General features: G+C 48.3%; 1 protein-coding gene across 5 annotated transcripts in view; it reads left to right on the top strand.

Annotated features, from left to right (window-relative positions):
• LOC137571506 (glypican-5-like) overlaps positions 1-9683 on the top strand; it is a 557948-nt gene extending 548265 nt beyond the window's left edge. For all 5 annotated transcript variants that reach the window (XM_068280728.1, XM_068280727.1, XM_068280726.1 and 2 more), the window contains one exon: positions 8926-9683. In XM_068280728.1, coding sequence (XP_068136829.1) covers positions 8926-9125 — 200 coding nt within the window. In that variant the 3' untranslated portion in view covers positions 9126-9683. The remainder of the gene's footprint in view (positions 1-8925) is intronic.
• The last annotated feature ends 10809 nt before the right edge of the window (positions 9684-20492 follow it).

Genomic DNA, 20492 nt, shown 5'->3' with positions numbered 1-20492 from the left:
ACAATAAAAGTATGAAGAAGATTGTGACAATTTTGAGAGTCAGACACTATGACAGCCCAGACAGAGTAATAGCAGGGCGCTCAGAACCGGTCCACGTGAAGGAGATCCTGATGATTCCTGTGGAGAATATAGAGCGGTGTGACCTAGAATCCCCCGGGAGCGGAGCAGATGAGGATAGGAGCTGTCTGCTGGGCACAATGACAGTGATGGAATGACACATGCTGCTTTCTGTCTCCACACTGAATCTAGTCTTAATTATCTGTAATGGCAGACTGATAGCTTTCCATTTCTCTTCCTGGATTTGCTGAATATAAATGTCACTAAATAAATATTATTATTATTATTTATTGAATTTATAAAGCGCCAACATATTACGCAGCGCTGAACATTAATTTAGGTTACAGACAATATTTAGGGGTGACATACAGCAATATGACAATACAGGAATACAAGAAAACCAGATCACACAGCACAGTATGAGTACAAGGTAATGCTTAGTCAGTCACTGGATGGAGCATGGAGATAGGCAAGTTAGGTTCACTCAGATGCATAGCATGGGTTCACAGTAATGGAGGTGCAAGATCAGGTAGGACACAAAAGGAGGAGGACCCTGCCCAAAGGCTTACAATCTAGAGGGAGAGGTAAGGACAAGAATGGTAGGGGACCAGAGTTCAGCTGTAGGTTTAGAGCACTTGTGAGGGGTAGTAGGCCAGAGTGAAAAGGTGAGTTTTGAGGGCTTTCTTGAAGATGTTGAAGGAGGGGGCTGCCCTAATGGGTGGAGGTAGGGAGTTCCATAGTGTTGGAGCAGCTCTTGAGAAGTCCTGGAGGCATGCATGGGACTGGGTGATGCGGGGGGCGGTTAGGCGAAGTTCATTGGAAGAGCGGAGTGAGCGGCTAGGTGTGTACCTCTGAGTAAGATCGGAAATGTAGGTTGGACAGGTTTTGTGGACAGATTTGTAGGTCAGACACAGTATCTTGAATCTGATTCTGGACTGGATAGGAGGCCAGTGGAGGGATTCTAGGAGGGGATCTTCCGTGGTGGAGCGATGGGAGCAGTGGATAATTCTGGCTGCCGCATTCATGATGGACTGCAGTTACAGTATACAGTAATGTACAAATATGACCTCGAAGGTCCACATTTCCTGTTCAAGCTCAGCATTGGCTGTAATACAGGCACTAGCAAGGATTGGATTCTTTGGTCCTGAAGTGCTTTAGATACTTACCTATATAAAAGGAAGGCTCTGGATACCATAATGCATACATGTCAAACTCCGGCCCGTGGGCCACATCCAGTCCTCAGAGCCATTTGGCCCTCAAGGGGTTTCCCCACTTTGCATTATGTTTAGCCCACTCTAGACCACCAGGGAAGCTATATTGGAGGTGAAGCCCCAGAACACCAGGGAAGCCATGTGGGTAGGGAAGGGGAAAGCACTAAACACCAGGGAACTGTATAGGGGAGGGTGGGGGCTACTAGACACCAGGGATCTGTGTATGGGAGGGAGGACCACTAGACACCAGATAACTGTATAGGGGAGGGAGGAGGGCCACTGGACACCAGAGACTGTGTAGGAGAGTGGGGGCCACTAGACACCAGGGAACTATATAGGAGTTTGAGGGGAGTAATTGGACACCAGGGAACTTTATAAGGTGGCCAGTAGACATTGAGTTTGGCCCGTGGCTAGGTCCCAGTGTTCAAAGTCGGCCTACTTTGTATTTGAGTTTGACACCCCTGCCATAGAGCCTTCCTATTCTTCGGTCTGTCCAGTTCCAGAACCTCAACAAGGAACCGCGCTGGGACAGGACCAGGAAAGCTCTAGGACAGTAGCGTAACTACAATTCACTGCACCACCCAGCTTAACTTTGCTATGTCCTTAGTAGGTTTTGTTGTGCCATATTAAGAATGCTGGGGGGGGGGGGCAATGTAAAGAACTTGCACTGGGGTCTAAAGCTCCTTAGCTACGCCAAGGACTTGATAGGGAAAAGTTAGTTTTAATGATTAGGGTTAAAGCCAATGGGTACCACTTTAAAAATAAAAAAGTCAGATACTCACCTAAGGAGAGGGAAGGCTCTGTCCTAATGAGCCTTCCCTCTCCTCTCCCGGTGCCCTCGGTGCTGCGGTGGCTCCCCCATTCGCGTCCACCGCCGCAGGGACTTCGGAGGTCTTCGGGAGCACTCGGGCTTCCGAAGACGGGCCGCTCCATACTACACACGTGCGAGTGCGTCATAGAGGGCGCTCAAAGGCTTCCAAAACCTCCCTTTGGTGGCGGAAGTGGCAGTATTTGACCGAACTGGTCGAATACTGCTACGGGGGATCCTGCGCGGGACCGGGCACCGAGAGAGGAGAGGGAAGGCTCATTAGAACCGAGCCTTCCCTCTCCTTAGGTGAGTATCTGACTTTTTTATTTTTAAAGTGTTAAACATTCACTTTAAGAGGGTTGAGGGTTAGGTGTAAGGAAAGGTTTACCAAAGGGAATTTAGGGTTAGGCATAAGGAAGGGGTTCAACATGGCGGGGGGGAGGGATGTTAGCACTAGGCATCAGAGTTAACATAAAGGAATGAAGGAAGGAGGTTAGGCTTAAAGAGCAACTCCAGTGAAAATAATGTAATAAAAAAAGTGCTTCATTTTTACAATAATTATGTTTAAATGATTTAGTCAGTGTTTGCCCATTGTAAAAGCTTTCCTCACCCTGATTTGTTGTACATTCTGACATTTATCACACAGTGATATTTCTACTGCTGGCAGGTGATGTCAGTGGAAGTAGATGATGCTTGCTTTTTTGGCAGTTGGAAACAACTGTAAACAGCTATTTCCCACAATACAATGAGGTTCACAGACAGGAAACTGCCAGGACCATGGTCCTCACAGTTTCCTGTGGGAGGGGTTTTACCACAGTATCAGCCATACAGAGCCCCCTGATGATCAGTTTGTGAAAAGGAAAAGATGTATCATGGGAAAGGGAGTATCAGCTACCGAATGGGATAAAGTTCAATTCTTGGTTACAGTTTCTCTTTACTGTAAGTGGCAAGGATTGGAGGGGAGGCACATGGATTGTTTACAGCCAGCTGAACAGCAGGTGATAAATGGAAAGAGTACCACTGATAACAGCTTCAAGTAACCAAAGGGCTGCACTGGAGCCAAAATTCTTAGCCCAAATTATACGTGCCCATTGTGTGCCAAAAGCCGGCAGCAACAGAGTTTTGCTCTTTTTGTCATTGTATAATGGTATTTTGCATTAGTATTTAAAGAGCATGGCTCCTGGATGATACACTGATGAGAGGTAACCACATTACAATTTACAATTGCTGGATGTAAACGTAGTTGCATGTTTCAGGCTGAGTTTGGACAAATGATAAAGCACAATTTGATGTAACTTCATACAAAGCGTGGCTCGGCTAAAGAGGACTAGGCAACAGATCTGCACTCATACTGGCTACTTATACTGGGGACACCTATAGACCTGGCTAGCTATACTGGGCTATTTTGGGGGAACTGCTGTCAGATCTGTATTTTTGGGGAACCGCTGCTGCCAGCTTACGTATATTTTTGGTGAAATGCTATCAGATTACATCTATTTTTGGGGGATGCACTACGGCAGAACTCAAACTTCCCGGAAGACCTTTTACACCAATGCTAAGGTCATGTATATCTGGCCCCACCCACGCCCACATTATGCGGTGTGATCACGCCCATTTTTCAGCCCGCCTCGTGTAGCGCGGTGCAGGAGGTTGTGGGGTGAGTCCACTCACCTCTTTTCTCAGGACTAGAAAAAAAAAAAAGTAAAATTTATTCAAAAATCGTTTATATAAATATTAATTTAAAAAAATGTGGGGGCGATCAGACCCCACCAACCGAGAGCTCTGTTGGTGGGGGGAAAAGGAGGGGGGGAATCACTTGTGTGCTGTGTTGTGCGGCCCTGCAACTTTGCCTTAAAGCTGCAGTGGGCCAATTAAGTAAAAAAGGCCTGGTCACTAGGGGGGGTTAACACCGCAGTCCTCATGTGGTTAAAAAGAAATAAAAAACTAAATACTTACCTAAAGAAAGGAAAGCCTCTGGATACTATTAAAGCTTCCCTCGGCTTCCTGCGATCTCCCATTGCCAACCATGTACCCCCAGAAGATTGCCAACAAGGGCTAGTCGGCAATCTTATCAGGGCAGCTCTCCTCTCCTGGCATAAGTGCAGCCACGCATGTGCAGTAAACTTGAGCCACTCATGCGGCTCTGATCATAAGTAACAGCTGCAAGCGGCAACCGGGGACACTAATTAGGATCTAGAGGCTTCCCTCTCCTTAGAGACCTCCGGATCTCTTCAGTGGCGTAGCTAAAGAGCTGTGGGCCCCAATGCAAGTTTTACATTGGGGCCACCCAAGCACTCTGTACTTAACAGTTGATACGGCGCACCAAAACCTGCCAATGGCAACTACAGTGTCAGAGGTGCAAGAAGGTAATGGAGAGCAGTTTGCTAATGATTACCACTATTCAAAGCACCTATAGTTGTGATCACAGGACCAATAGAGAGCTAATGCTGCAGTTGAGGGAGGGCCCCTCAGGGTCCCTCTGCCTCAAGGGCCCCAATGCAGTCACAACCTCTTCACCCCCTATTGCTACTCCCCTGGGTCTCTTTAATGCTTAAGTGCTTTCTATAAATCTGTGCTGCCAGCTTCTAGCTGATCCATTCCTCGCTGGAAAATGTGGCTGAAGCAAGAATAGTTTTATGTAATTCCCAGCCTGAAAATTCCATTCCCATTGACAAAAAACTGCATTGTTTATTTGCTGCATTCAGTCCTTTTCAGCAGTCATGCCAGGTAATTAACTGAACACTCATTCATGCTCTGTCTGTGTTATAAAGCCTATCTGCTATATTGTGATTATTATGGGCACACATTAATATATAATCAGGACTCCCTGTATGCCTCATACTTTTCCTAATAAAATGGTAATAACTGTGTGTGACGGACATAGACTCAGTAATCTGTTCAACGAGGCATCACCTCCCTGTCCTATTCATGTTTTGTTTTTCTTGTGGGCATTAGTTTTTGTAGGACAGGGGGCTTCATCCAACGTTTTGCTTGGTAAACCCACTTACACATACTGTGATCAATGAGATTAGAAAGTACCTCTCGCTCTTCAGTCAGGCTTGAGAGCAATACCAGCAACTAACATTGTGCCTCCACAATAAACCAAACCGGATCAAACAGCTCATGAGGAGAAACAAACATGGGCACCAGCAGTTCGTAGCTTTCATTTAATCCCGGTATCAAAGCTGGTACATGAATTGCAGATAAGATGATAGTTTGCAAACTAGTTATACATCACTTATCCAGAGCTGCAATGCACATACAGAAACCGGAAAGTCGACAATTGTTTTGCGCTAAATGCACATCATCATGGACTCAACTTCATGGTGTGTAGAAAGCTTGCTGCCATGTTAAAAATCACAGCATAAGAAACCCTGTGCCAGCCAATACGCCCGCCACTGGACAGGATGTCCGCGTGTGCTTCACTATGGAGCGCACTGCTTCGATTCTGACGCCATAGTTTATGCCGGAACACACTCAGTGTGACAACCTGCCGCTGCTTGCGCCATGTTCTCTTATAAGGAAGACAAGACTCCTCCCTCTGAGAATGAATGAGGGTGTCTCCCAAACTTGATTGCGGACTAACTAGCACAGCGACCAGGGCACAAAAACTGTAAAAAGCCTTGCTTTTTCACATAAGGAAAAATATAAGCAAGTGGAAAAAGAGCCCAAGACACCCAGTGGATAACAACCTCAGTGTAGCCCCAAGAAATAGCCAATAACAATAGAGAAGTAAATATATTTATCAGTAAAGTTTTATCTCTATCATTTATCTAATGGTAACATCCTGATTTAAAACTTCTTGCTTTTATCTGAATCCTTCATTAAGTTAAAATACATTTGGTTCCATCCATGACCACGCCCATGTTCTGTTGCATGGCCAGGCCAATTTTTTCGGTGCGCACCACTTTGGCCAATGTTGGTAAAAAAAAAACATTGTCAGTAAATTTTTAGATCTTTGTCAATAAAAAAATGATTTGAAAAGTTGGCAACATTGATCCCAAGCAGCAGCATGAGCACCAGGAGGTAAACTTTTGGACTTTCTACTGCCTGCTACTAAGACAATTATTGAACTTAAAGGGAAGGTTCAGGGACTATCCGAAAAAAATAAAAATCCGCATCCACTTACCTGGGGCTTCCTCCAGCCCGTGGCAGGCAGGAGGTGCCCTGGGCGCCGCTCCGCAGGCTCCCGGTGGTCTCCGGTGGCGAGCCCGACCTGGCCAGGTCGGGCTCTTCTGCGCTCCAAGGCCCGGGCACTTCTGCGTCCCACGCCGGCGCGCTGACGTCATCGGACGTCCTCCGGGCTGTACTGCGCAGGCGCAGAACTACTGCGCCTGCGCAGTACAGCCCGGAGGATGTCAGATGACGTCAGCGCGCCGGCGTGGGACGCAGAAGTGCCGGGCCTTGGAGCGCAGAAGAGCCCGACCTGGCCGCCGGCCTAGCCAGGTCGGGCGCGCCACCGGAGACCACCGGGGGCCTGCGGAGCGGCGCCGAGGGCACCTCCTGCCTGCCACGGGCTGGAGGAAGCCCCAGGTAAGTAGATGGGGATTTTTATTTTTTTCGGATAGTCCCTGAACCTTCCCTTTAACATATTTTTCTCCTCACAGGTTTTCTTTAAAAAAGTTAAGGTCAGGGGTCTAGTCCTGGGAAAAGAAGTGAGTGGACTCACCTGGAGAAAAATGGGCGTGGTCAAGCACACCATGGGCGTGGTCATGGGTGGGGCCAAATATACATGACCTTAGCAGTGATGTAAAAGGTCTGCCAAGGAAGTTTGAGCTCTGCTGTAGTGTATCCCCCCAAAATTGATGTAATCTGACAGCATTTCACCAAAAAGACACATAATCTGGTAGAAGTTCCTCCAAAATACAGATAATATGGAAGTGGTTCCCCCAAAATAGACAATGTGGCAGCAGCAGTTCCACCAACATACACATAATTTGGAAGCAGTTCCCCAAAATACGCGAAACCTGACAGCGGATCATCCAAAATACACGTAACACCCAAAAGACATAATCTGGCAGTAGTGGTCCCCCAAACATACACAATCTGGCAGCAGTTCCCCAAAATACACGTAATCTGGCAGCAGTGGTCCCCCAAACATACACAATCTGGCAGCTGTTCCCCAAAATACATAACAGCGATTCCACAAAAATGCAGATAATCTGACAGCAGTTCCCCCAAAATAGGTACCCCCAGGTAGCCAGGTCTATAGGTGTCCCCAGTATAAGTAGCCATGAGTATAGTAGTCCCCAGTATATGTAGCCAGAGGTATAGTTGCCTAGTATATGTAGCCAGGGGTATATGTGCCCAGTATATGTAGCCAGTGGGATATGTCCCCAGTATATGTAGGCAGGGGTATATGTCCCCAGTATATGTAGGCAGGGGTATATGTCCCCAGTATATGTAGGCAGGTGTATATGTCCCCAGTATATGTAGCCAGGGGTATATATGCCCAGTATATGTAGGCAGGGGTATATGTCCCCAGTATATGTAGCCAGGGGTATATATGCCCAGTATATGTAGGCAGGGGTATATGTCCCCAGTATATGTAGGCAGGTGTATATGTCCCCAGTATATGTAGGCAGGGGTATATGTCCCCAGTATATGTAGGCAGGGGTATATGTCCCCAGTATATGTAGGCAGGTGTATATGTCCCCAGTATATGTAGCGAGGGGTATATATGCCCAGTATATGTAGGCAGGGGTATATATGCTCAGTATATGTAGGCAGGTGTATATGTCCCCAGTATATGTAGGCAGGGGTATATGTCCCCAGTATATGTAGGCAGGGGTATATGTAGGCAGGGATATATGTCCCCAGTATATGTAGGCAGGTGTATATGTCCCCAGTATATGTAGGCAGGTGTATTTGTACCTAGTATATGTAGGCAGGGGTGTATGTCCCCAGTATATGTAGGCAGGGGTATATGTCCCCAGTATATGTAGGCAGGTGTATATGTCCCCAGTATATGTAGGCAGGGGTGTATATCCCCAGTATATGTAGGCAGGTGTATATGTCCCCAGTATATGTAGGCAGGTGTATATGTCCCCAGTATATGTAGGCAGGGGTGTATGTCCCCAGTATATGTAGGCAGGTGTATATGTCCCAGTATATGTAGCCAGGGGTATATGTCCCCAGTATATGTAGGCAGGGGTGTATGTCCCCAGTATATGTAGGCAGGGGTATATGTCCCCAGTATATGTAGGCAGGGGTGTATGTCCCCAGTATATGTAGGCAGGTGTATATGTCCCCCAGTATATGTAGGCAGGGGTATATGTGCCCAGGTAGCCAGGTGTGCCCCCACTCGGAGGGAGCAGAGCAGGGAAGGCGAGCTATAGGGACAGCGGGGATGGGCGGACATCTCTCCCCCCCCCCCATCCCTCACCTTTGTGCTCCCCTTCCTGCCTCTCCCCTCCGGCGTTTTTAAGTGTCGACCCGGCGGCGAAAGTGGGCGGAGACTTACCTCGTTCCAGTCGCATGGGACGCTCTGCTCTGTGTGCGGCTAGAAGACCAGACTAGCCGCACACAGAGCGGAGGGTCCCATGCGACTGGAACGCAGAAAGTCTCCGCCCACTTTCGCCACCGGGCCCGACACTTAAAAACGCTGGACGGGAGAGGCAGGAAGGGGAGCACAAAGGTGAGGGATGGGGGGGGAGATGTCCGCCCATCCCCGCTGTCCCCATAGCTCGCCTTCCCTGCTCTGCCCCCCTCCACACAAGCCAGGGTGAACGGCGTTCACTTTGAAGAAAAAGTGGGTGGACGCCGTTCACCCGCGTTCACGCAGGACTCGACCCCTGGTTAAGGTAATAACTGTCTATTAATATTTCAACATTTTTTTTTCTTTTTCAGATACAAAAACGAGAACTGGTGACTCCAGCATGGTGAATATAACCAGGAAAGGTTATCCTAACCTCAGTGCCACCAAACCACCGAAAAAGGATTCATCGGGCGGGAGCAGCATATGCAGTTCCTCCGCTATTCTTGTGGCCGCCTTATTAATTATGTGTCAGTTTATATCACGGTTTTGCAGTGCTGCCGCTACAGTTTGAGAATCTGCTCCTAAGCCTTCGAAGCCTTATTCCAGCGAAGCAAGAAAGTAGCTTTTTTAGGACAAACCTGAAGAGACGGCATGAGCTCAAGCTGAATGACCTTGGACATGTCAGCCCATGGTTTAACTGGGATGACAGGCTAGCAAGCTAGACGTACATCTTGGGAACCGTACGGATGGAGGTGACAGATAATAAACAATTCTCACACCTCCAACAGCATGAAAGCAAAGTCTCCGTTATTAAGTGGATTGGTTGCAGATATGAGATTTACAGTTCAGAAGTGAAACATGGACAAAGTCATCGCGGATAGATGCTCGCAGTCCAATACCTAATCCAATAATGTAGACAAACTTGCCTGGCTCATAAACTAACAGGGCAGGGCTGAAGTGATCCATTTTTACTGCTGTGCGTGTCAGACGTATGAATCTCTTTGCACTTTAGAAGCCATTAAGCAAAGATGAGCTTCACTTGTTACAGATACCTCTAGGATCCTCCTCTAAGATATTTGTCACTTTTGCTCCTTCTTTAAAATTCAACAAATACATATGTTTGTCTGTCGGTGTTCTATTCCTGATGTTTACCTTATTTCTTTTCTCTCTGTTGTGAAATAACATTTGTGATAGGAGCCTCATGAAAAGAGCACAATATTAAAAGTTACCCTACTGCAGTGTTCCCAAAATGGTATGGTCCATGGACCGCTAGAAAGCCAAGTCACACATATCAGGGATCACCTACATCCAAGTGCATTTAATGTGCAACTAAGCATGACTTAGGCCCGGTTCACATTAGCTTTACAAAACGGTCCATTCCCGGATTAGAAAAGAATGGATCGGAATGGATGGGAACGGATCCAATGTTAACCTATGGATCTGTTCACATTGTCCGTTTGAAAGCATCCATTCCACACGATCCGCTGAACGGACAGCAGGTTTCCTCCTGCAGCAATTTTTCTGGACCGCTGAGCCCAGCGGAACGGAAACGGATCCTGAAGAGCTGCATTGGGGGCAAAAAGAACATAAGAAAGCAGACCGTTCTAAGGAGAAAAATCCACTTTGGTGATGGGGGTTGGGGAAACGGAATGGAAGCAGCTGAGTGGCAACAGAGTGAAAATGGATCCGATCGACCTGTAATCAGATCCCTTTTCATGGATGCGTTTGCCACTAAATTGCCAGTGTGAACCAGGCCTAATAGCAATGGTGTAGCTTAGGAGCTATGGTATCCAGTGGGAATTTTACATGGAGATTCCCCGAGTCTCCAAACATAACGTGGAGCACCAAAACCTGCCAATAACTGTCACACTGACTGACAGGGAGGTGCCTGGGGAGGTAAAAAGTTTGTTAATGATTCCCACTATTAAAAAGCACATATAGAGGTGATCATAACAAGCATAGCACCAATGATGAGCTTATACAGCATATGAAGGAGTCCATGGACCCCAGTGAGGTCACAACCTCTGCCTTCACTACTGCTACGCCGCTAATAGGAAATTAATGGCATTTTTGCAAAAAATGTTTTATTCCTTTGATTGTGTTTCATTCAGCAAATCAACAAATCATGTGGTGAAGGTAACATGCATTTCACAAGGAATTAACGCTAAGGATTACCTGCCATGTGCTTGGAGGCCTGTCGTACACAGTGGGTCTGCTCTACTGAGGTTCTCCAAGGATGAAGAACAAGGGTGAATGCCGGTGGTGCAGCAAACATGGCCAGGATTTGTTGGATTTGTTACAAACATTTCTCTTTGTAAGTTTTCATGTACAGTAGTGTGCAAAAGTCTTAGGCAGGTGTGAAAAAATGCTGTGAACGAGGAATGCTTTCAAAAATGTCATCAATCAACTAAATGTATTGAATGAACAAAAGAGAAATCTAAGTCAAATCAATATTTGGTGTGACCACCCTTTGCCTTCAGAACACCATCAATTCTTTGAGGTACACTTGCTCACAGTATTTGAAGAAACTTGGCTGGTAAGTTGTTTCAAACATCTTTGAGAATTACCCACAGATCTTCTGTGGATGTAGGCTTCCTTCTTATGCTGAAGATAGTTCTTAATGACTTTGGCTGTATGTTTGGGGTCATTGTCCTGCTGCAGGATAAATTTGGGGCCGATCATATGCCTCCCTGAGAGTACTGCATGATGGATAAGTATCTGCCTGTATCTCTCAGCATTGAAAACACCATTAATCCTGACCAAATCTCCAACTCTATTTGCAGAAATGCAGCCCCAAATGTTCAAGGAACCTCCACCATGCTTCACTATTGCCTGCAGACACTCATTATTGTACCTCTCTCCAGTGCTTTGATGCACAAACTGCTTTCTTCTACAGCCAAATGTTTCAAAATTTGACTAATCAGTCCAGAGCACCTGCTGCCATGCCATACTTGCCTATGTTTTCATGCATATATGAGTCACTTGGTCTTGTTTCCACGTCGGAGGTATGGTTTTTTGGCTGCAACTCTGCCATGAAGACCACTTGTGGCCAGACTTCTCCAGATAGTAGATGGGGGTACCTGGGTCCCACTGCTTTCTGACATTTTGGAACTGATGGCACTACTAGACATCTTTCGATTTTGCTGCTCTAAGTTTCCTTGGCCTACCACTACGTCTACGATCCTTAAAGCGGAATATAACCCTGCATTTCAACTTTGCTCTAAAACATTATTTACAGTATATTATATGCAACCAGCATTTTTTTTTTACTAGACCAGCATTGGAAGGGTTACACAGAGTTTTAAAGTTCCTGGAGATTTCTGCAGACGCATCCGAAGCTGAAATAGATACATTTTGTTTACATAAATGTATCCTAAGTGTTGAATGTTACACACTTTGGCTGTCCTCCAGCTCAGTCAGAGAGAGTGAGTCACATTCAACACTTAGATACATTTATGTAAACAAAATATTCCAATTCTCAATTCCAAATAAGGATTGACCAAGCGAGAACCCTTAGTCGGACTATAGGGTGACCCTCAATAATTAGGAAGTACAGCCAACCTCTGCTCTCCTTGCTGAGAGCAGGGGATAGATAAAATAAGGTCAACAGTTCATATATTTAAGCTTTTGGGACACTGAAAGACTGTGATAGTATATGGGACAAAATAACATTAAACATTATTTTCTTAGCTGATACACAGAAAATAAAAGTGCAGGATTCTAAAAAAAAAATTGTAAGTTTGTCTCACCAGTTTATTTTCACCTCAGGTTTCTTTTACTTTAAGCTGAGAATACAGACGTGATAGACCACATAATATTAACAATGGTACAGTGATTTACATATTGTCCAGCATCTCACAAGACACAAAAGGCAGAGTTCTTGTGAGCTTACACTCTAACGGAATGGGGAGGAAATAAGAGGTGGGGAACTGATAGTAAATTTTTTGTTTTGTTTTGCGTTCGTTTAATTTTTTTTTAGCATGTGCCACAACAGACAGACTGTATATACAGACGATCTCTATGCATACAGAAACTCTTACACAAAATAACAACAATAAAAGTGTGCCAGCATGGTCAACATTGGCAAGTTTTAGCTCACAGAAGACTGCATTCATTTTGTTTATTCTGATCATATGAAATAAGGTCCTTCTGATCAGTCCTTACACCAACCCTTTACTATGGGAACCAATGCAAGCAGGGAGCCTGTGCATCATACTGTATATCTCACAGGGAGCATGCAATAGGACTCCTAACCACACAGCATGCATATGAACCAAGCCACTCTAAGGGTAGACCAGTCAGTAGTAACTACCTTGTAGGTAGACATGGATTTTTAGACACTGAGGAAAATGTCCAGGTTTTATAAATCTGTATACAGTTTAAATTCTACTATCAACAGACAGGACTGGTTCTAGACTTTTTGATATCTGAGGCAAACATGTGAGGATGCCCACCCCCGATAGGTAGTATAATTGCCCGCAGTATAAGTACCAGTAACCAGGAAGGGGGGCAGCGGGCACAGCAATGTTCCAGCTCTGCGTACCACTGCTCGGCACTTCCTGTAATGCCGCCCACTTTACTTGAGCAAGTACAGTGGGTTGCATGGCAAGAAGTGACGAGCGGTGGTACGCAGCGCTGGAATGCGGAAGAAAGAGTTAAGTAATTACTTCCCCGCCTGCTGCATGACACACACTGCACTTATAGCTGGAGGGGGAAAGCGGATGGGGGACCCAAGTGAGAGTCTTATTTTCGGGGAAACACAGTATAAATAAGCAGCTTTATGTGCTTTTGAGATGTTTTTAAAAAAGCTGTGATCCTTAGATGGGCGAAAGTGGGACGAGGTTTCTCTGCTGATAACTCTGTTCTTGATGCCATTCAGGGTAGAAAAGCAGAAAACAACTGACACTCCTTATATGCAACATCTGCCAATGAGCAGGAGAAAAGGATTGAGTGCCGACATAGCCGGCCTTTGACCTGTGCAACCAGAGTGGTCGCTCAGGGCGCCAGCTTCCAAGGGGGCGCCTATAGCTGGTTATGTATACTAAGGGCACCTACACCTGATTTCCTATACTGGGGGCACCTATAGCTCGCTATCTTTACTGAGGGCACCAACACCTGGCTACCTATACTGGAGGCACCTACGCCTGGCTACCTACCTATACTGAGTCTGAGGGCGTTTTTGGGGGCACACTGTGACTATAACGCATGGTGCAAATTGTCGGTGCTGTGCTTTCATTCTAAATGGGGGGTCGCTAACTGTCCCACTGATGCAATGCACATGACAGCATGGCAGGTGGGGTGAGGAGAAGAAAATGTGCTCAGGTTGGTCAGGAGGTGTCACTAGAGTTTCACATTCTGGATCTTAAAGAGAATCTGTATTGTTAAAATCGCACAAAAGTAAACATACCAGTGCGTTAGGGGACATCTCCTATTACCCTCTGTCACAATTTCGCCGCTCCCTGCCGCATTAAAAGTGGTTAAAAACAGTTTTAAAAAGTTTGTTTATAAACAAACAAAATGGCCACCAAAACAGGAAGTAGGTTGATGTACAGTATGTCCACACTAGAGTTGGGCCGAACGGTTCGCCTGTGAACGGTTCCATGCGAACTTCCGTGGTTCGCGTTCGCGTCCCGCAGGCGAACCTTTGCGGAAGTTCGGTTCGCCCCATAATGCACATGGAGGGTCAACTTTGACCCTCTACATCACAGTCAGCAGGCCCAGTGTAGCCAATTAGGCTACACTAGCCCCTGGAGCCCCACCCCCCTTATATAAGGCAGGCAGCGGCGGCCATTACGGTCACTCGTGTGCCTGCATTAGTGAGAGTAGGGCGAGCTGCTGCAGACTGTCTCTCATAGGGAAAGATTAGTTAGGCTTAGCTTGTTCCTGGCTGCATACCTGTACTGTGAACCCACCACTGCATACCTGTACTGTGAACCCACCACTGCATACCTGTTCAGTGAACCCACCACTGCATACCTGTACTGTGAACCCACCACTGCATACCTGTTCAGTGAACCCACCACTGCATACCTGTTCTGTGAACCCACCACTGCATACCTGTACTGTGAACCCACCACTGCATACCTGTTCAGTGAACCCACCACTGCATACCTGTTCAGTGAACCCACCACTGCATACCTGTTCAGTGAACCCGCCACTGCATACCTGTTCTGTGAACCCACCACTGCATACCTGTTTTGTGAACCCACCACTGCATACCTGTTCAGTGAACCCACCACTGCATACCTGTTGTGTTCAGTGAACCTGCCACTGCATACCTGTTCTGTTCAGTGGACCCGCCACTGTATACCTGTTCAGTGAACCCGCCACTGCATACCTGTTGTGTTCAGTGAACCTGCCACTGCATACCTGTTCTGTGAACCCGCCACTGCATACCTGTTCTGTTCAGTGGACCCGCCACTGCATACCTGTTGTGTTCAGTGAACCCGCCACTGTATACCTGTTCTGTTCAGTGAACCCGCCACTGCATACCTGTTGTGTTCAGTGAACCCGCCACTGTATACCTGTACTGTTCAGTGAACCCGCCACTGCATACCTGTTCTGTTCAGTGAACCTGCCACTGTATACCTGTTCTGTTCAGTGAACCCGCCACTGTATACCTGTTCAGTGAACCCGCCACTGCATACCTGTTGTGTTCAGTGAACCCGCCACTGTATACCTGTTCTGTTCAGTGAACCCGCCACTGCATACCTGTTGTGTTCAGTGAACCCGCCACTGTATACCTGTTCTGTTCAGTGGACCCGCTACTGTATACCTGTTCTGTTCAGTGAACCCGCCACTGAATACCTGTTGTGTTCAGTGAACCCGCCACTGTATACCTGTACTGTTCAGTGAACCCGCCACTGCATACCTGTTCTGTTCAGTGAACCTGCCACTGCATACCTGTTCTGTGAACCCGCCACTGTATACCTGTACTGTTCAGTGAACACGCCACTGCATACCTGTTGTGTTCAGTGAACCTGCCACTGTATACCTGTTCTGTTCAGTGAACCCGCCACTGCATACCTGTTCTGTGAACCCGCCACTGTATACCTGTACTGTTCAGTGAACCCGCCACTGCATACCTGTTCTGTTCAGTGGACCCGCTACTGTATACCTGTTCTGTTCAGTGAACCCGCCACTGCATACCTGTTGTGTTCAGTGAACCCGCCACTGTATACCTGTACTGTTCAGTGAACCCGCCACTGCATACCTATTCTGTTCAGTGAACCTGCCACTGCATACCTGTTCTGTGAACCCGCCGCTGTATACCTGTACTGTTCAGTGAACCCGCCACTGCATACCTGTTCTGTTCAGTGGACCCGCTGCTGTATACCTGTTCTGTTCAGTGAACCCGCCACTGCATACCTGTTGTGTTCAGTGAACCAGCCACTGTATACCGGTACTGTTCAGTGAACCCGCCACTGCATACCTGTTCTGTTCAGTGAACCTGCCACTGCATACCTGTTCTGTGAACCCGCCACTATATACCTGTACTGTTCAGTGAACCCGCCACTGCATACCTGTTCTGTTCAGTGGACCCGCTACTGTATACCTGTTCTGTTCAGTGAACCCGCCACTGCATACCTGTTGTGTTCAGTGAACCCGCCACTGTATACCTGTACTGTTCAGTGAACCCGCCACTGCATACCTGTTCTGTTCAGTGAACCTGCCACTGCATACCTGTTCTGTGAACCCGCCACTATATACCTGTTCTGTTCAGTGAACCCACCGCATCAGTGCGCATACCTGTGCAGTTAAGTGAACCCACCTACCTACGTGAGTGCACGCAGTGTGATATACCACTCCGTGCATACCCGATATGGACAAAACAGGTAGAGGAAGAGGTAGTGCCAGAGCAAGGCCACCCGGCAGGTCTGCGCGAGGTCGTGTAAATGTAATTTCGTGTGGACCTGGCCCACAGTACAGTGCTCGGAAGAAGGCACGTCCCATCACCTTCCAAGATTGTCAGGACGTGGTTGAGTATTTAGCGACACAGAACACCTCATCTTGCTCAGCCACCAGCGCTACTACTAGCACCACTTCCGCTGCATTTGACACTTCGCAAGAATTATTTAGTGTTGAAATCACTGATGCACAGCCATTGTTGTTACAGCCAGATTAATTTTCACCAGCTCATATGTCTGAGTTACGCGGCAACACTATGGATGTAACGTGTAAGGAGGATGAAGGACCTACTGATGGTGCATGTTTGGATTTGTCTGAGGCAAGCGAAGCTGGGCAGGATGATTACGATGATGACGATGATAGGGATCCTCTGTATGTTCCCAATAGAGGAGATGAAGAGGGGGACAGTTCAGAGGGGGAGTCAGAGAGTAGTAGGAGGAGAGAAGTTGCTGAAAGAAGCTGGGGCAGCTCTTCATCAGAAACAGCTGGTGGCAGTGTCCGGCACCATGTATCGCCACCTATGTACAGCCAGCCAACTTGCCCTTCAGCATCAGCTGCTGAGGTCCCCATAGTGCCCACATCCCAGGGTGGCTCAGCGGTGTGGAAATTTTTTAATGTGTGTGCCTCAGATCGGACCAAAGCCATCTGTTCGCTCTGCCAACAAAAATTGAGCCGTGGAAAGGCCAACACTCACGTAGGGACAAGTGCCTTACGAAGGCACCTGGAGAAAAGGCACAAACAGCAATGGGATGGCCACCTGAGCAAAAGCAGCAGCAGCACACAAAAGAAAAGTCACCCTCCTTCTCCTCTTCCTCCTTCAGGTGCATCATCTGCTTCTGCCGCTTTCTCCCTTCCACCTTCACAGGCACCCTCCTCCACTCCGCCTCTGCCCTTGAGCGCTTCCTGCTCCTCTGCCCACAGCAGCAGTCAGGTGTCCGTGAATGAAATGTTTGAGCGGAAGAAGCCAATTTCGGCCAGTCACCCCCTTGCCCGGCGTCTGACAGCTGGCGTGGCGGAACTGTTAGCTCGCCAGCTGTTACCATACCGGCTGGTGGACTCTGAGGCCTTCCGTAAATTTGTGGCCATCGGAACACCGCAGTGGTAGATGCCAGGCCGCACTTATTTTTCGAGAAAGGCCATACCCCAACTGCACCGTGAAGTTGAGAGGCAAGTGGTGTCATCTCTTGCGAAGAGCGTTGGGTCAAGGGTACACCTGACCACGGATGCCTGGTCTGCCAAGCATGGGCAGGGCCACTACATTACGTACACAGCCCATTGGGTCAACCTGGTGGTGAACGATGGCAAGCAGGGCGCAGCGGACCAAATTGTGACACCTCCACGGCTTGCAGGCAGGCCTCCTGCCACCTCCTCTCCTCCTGCTGCATGCTCTTCGCTGTCCTCCTCCTCCTTGGCTGAGTGGCAGTTCTCCTCTCCAGCTACACAGCCCCAGCTCCGCAGGGCCTATGCTGCATGCCAGGTACGACGGTGTCACGCCATCTTAGACATGTCTTGTCTCAAAGCGGAGAGTCACACTGGAGCAGCTCTCCTGGCTGCTCTTAAGAAACAGGTGGATGAGTGGCTGACCCCGCACCACCTGGAGATAGGCAACGTGGTGTGCGACAACGGCAGCAATCTGCTTGCCGCTTTGCATATGGGGAAGCTGACACACATACCCTGCATGGCACATGTCATGAATCTAGTTGTTCAAAGATTTGTGGCAAAGTACCCTGGCTTAGCGGATGTCCTGAAGCAGGCCAGGAAGTTCTGTGGGCATTTGAGGCGGTCTTACACAGCCATGGCACACTTTGCGGAAATTCAGCGGAAAAACAACATGCCGGTGAGACGCCTCATTTGCGATAGCCCGACTCGCTGGAATTCGACCCTGCTCATGTTCTCCCGCCTGCTAGAACAGAAGAAAGCCGTCACCCAGTACCTCTACAACTACAGTAGAATGAAACAGTCTGGGAAGATGGGGATGTTTTGGCCCGACAACTGAACACTGATGAAAAATGCATGCAGGCTCATGCGGCCGTTTGAGGAGGTGACCAACCTGGTGAGCCGCAGTGAGGGCACCATCAGCGACTTAATTCCCTACGCTTACTTCTTGGAGCGTGCTGTGCGTAGAGTGGCGGATGAAGCTGCGAATGAGCGTGACCAGGAACCGTTACGGCAGGAACAGGCATGGGACCAATTTTCATCAGACCCAGCTGTTTCCTCAACACCTGCGGCAGCACAGAGGGGGGAGGAGGAGGAAGAAGAGAAGTCGTGTGCAGAAGATGAGTCAGACTTAGAGGATGATGAGCAAGGTGTTTCTTTGGGGGAGGAGGAGGAGGAGGGGACGGCGGCAGGAGAACACCCGCAGCAGGCGTCGCAGGGGGCTTGTGCTGCTCAACCTTCCCGTGGTATTGTTCGCGGCTGGGGGGAGGAGGTTGACTTACGTGACGTCACTGAGGAAGAGCAAGAGGAGATGGAGGGTACTGGATCCGACTTTGTGCAGATGTCGTCTTTTATGCTGTCCTGCCTGTTGAGGGACCCCCGTATAAAAAACCTCAAGGGGAATGAGCTGTACTGGGTGGCCACACTACTAGACCCTCGGTACAGGCACAAAGTGGCGGACCTGTTACCAACTCACCTGAAGGTGGAAAGGATGCAGCACATGCAGAACCAGCTGTCAACTATGCTTTACAATGCCTTTAAGGGTGATGTGACAGCACAACGCCAGCAAGGTACCACTGCCACTAATCCTCCTCCCGTGTCCACGCAGTCAAAGACAGGACGCTCCAGCGATTTCATGGTGATGTCGGACATGCGGACGTTCTTTAGTCCAACGCCTCGCCGTAGCCCTTCCGGATCCACCCTCCACCAACGCCTGGAACGGCAGGTAGCCGACTACCTGGCCTTAAGTGTGGATGTAGACACTGCTGTGAACAGCGATGAGGAACCCTTGAACTACTGGGTGCGCAGGCTTGACCTGTGGCCAGAGCTGTCCCAATTTGCCATCCAACTTCTCTCCTGCCCTGCCGCAAGCGTCCTGTCAGAAAGGACCTTCAGCGCAGCTGGAGGCATTGTCACTGATAAGAGAAGTCGCCTAAGTCACAAAAGTGTTAAGTACCTCACCTTTATCAAAATGAATGAGGCATGGATCCCGGAGGGCTGCTGCTCGCCCCAAGACTAAGTTAGTCCCCGCACACACAGCATCTCTGCCTGCACGCCGTGTGACTGGCTGCCTGGCCTGCCCCAAGAAGACTAAGTCGCTCCCAGTCCCTCCACACAGCATGTCTGCCTGCAGGCCGCTTGACTACCTTCTCCGCCACCACCAACAGGGTCCGGGACTCCAGGCGGATTGCTGAATTTTTTAGGCCACTGCTAGCAGCGGCCGCTGTAATAATTTTTCTGGTGCGTGTACATGACTGCCTAATTTTTCTGGCTGCACTGTGGGCAGCTGCAACAACAAAAGAAAAGGCATGTACATGCGCCCATTCCCCTTCGTGATCATTACCTTGCCGTGGTGAAGGGGCTTGCGTATCACAATGAAGCAATGACCGGCGCCTAGATGAGTGTCTCGGGGGGCACACAAAAGATAATAAGGTCGTTGCTTCATTGTGGTCAGACCAAATTTGATCAGCTGGACAGTCACTGTTCTGTCATTCAGCTACATCAGCCAGGCGACCATATGGGCTGTAAAGCCACCAAAACCTGCACTCTCGCCATGGTGCGCACCAGTCCAGCACTGCCGTCACTACACAAACAGCTGTTTGCGGTGCGTTACACGGTGAGTTTGGTGTGTCAGTGTGAAGCAGTACCTTAATTACACTACCTGATTGATGTATACACATGCAAGATGTTTTAAAGCACTTTAGGCCTGTCATTTAGCATTCAATGTGATTTCTGCCCTTAAAACGCTGCTTTGCGTCAAATCCAGATTTTTCCCGGGGACTTTTGGCGTGTATCCCACTCCGCCATGCCCCCCTCCAGGTGTTAGACCCCTTGAAACATCTTTTCCATCACTTTTGTGGCCAGCATAATTTTT

The sequence above is a fragment of the Hyperolius riggenbachi genome, chromosome 4, assembly GCF_040937935.1.
Source record: "Hyperolius riggenbachi isolate aHypRig1 chromosome 4, aHypRig1.pri, whole genome shotgun sequence".
Classification (NCBI taxonomy): Eukaryota; Metazoa; Chordata; class Amphibia; order Anura; family Hyperoliidae; genus Hyperolius; species Hyperolius riggenbachi.
The sequence above is the reverse complement of the archived record's forward strand: the minus strand, read 5'-3'. Positions and strand labels throughout refer to the sequence as shown.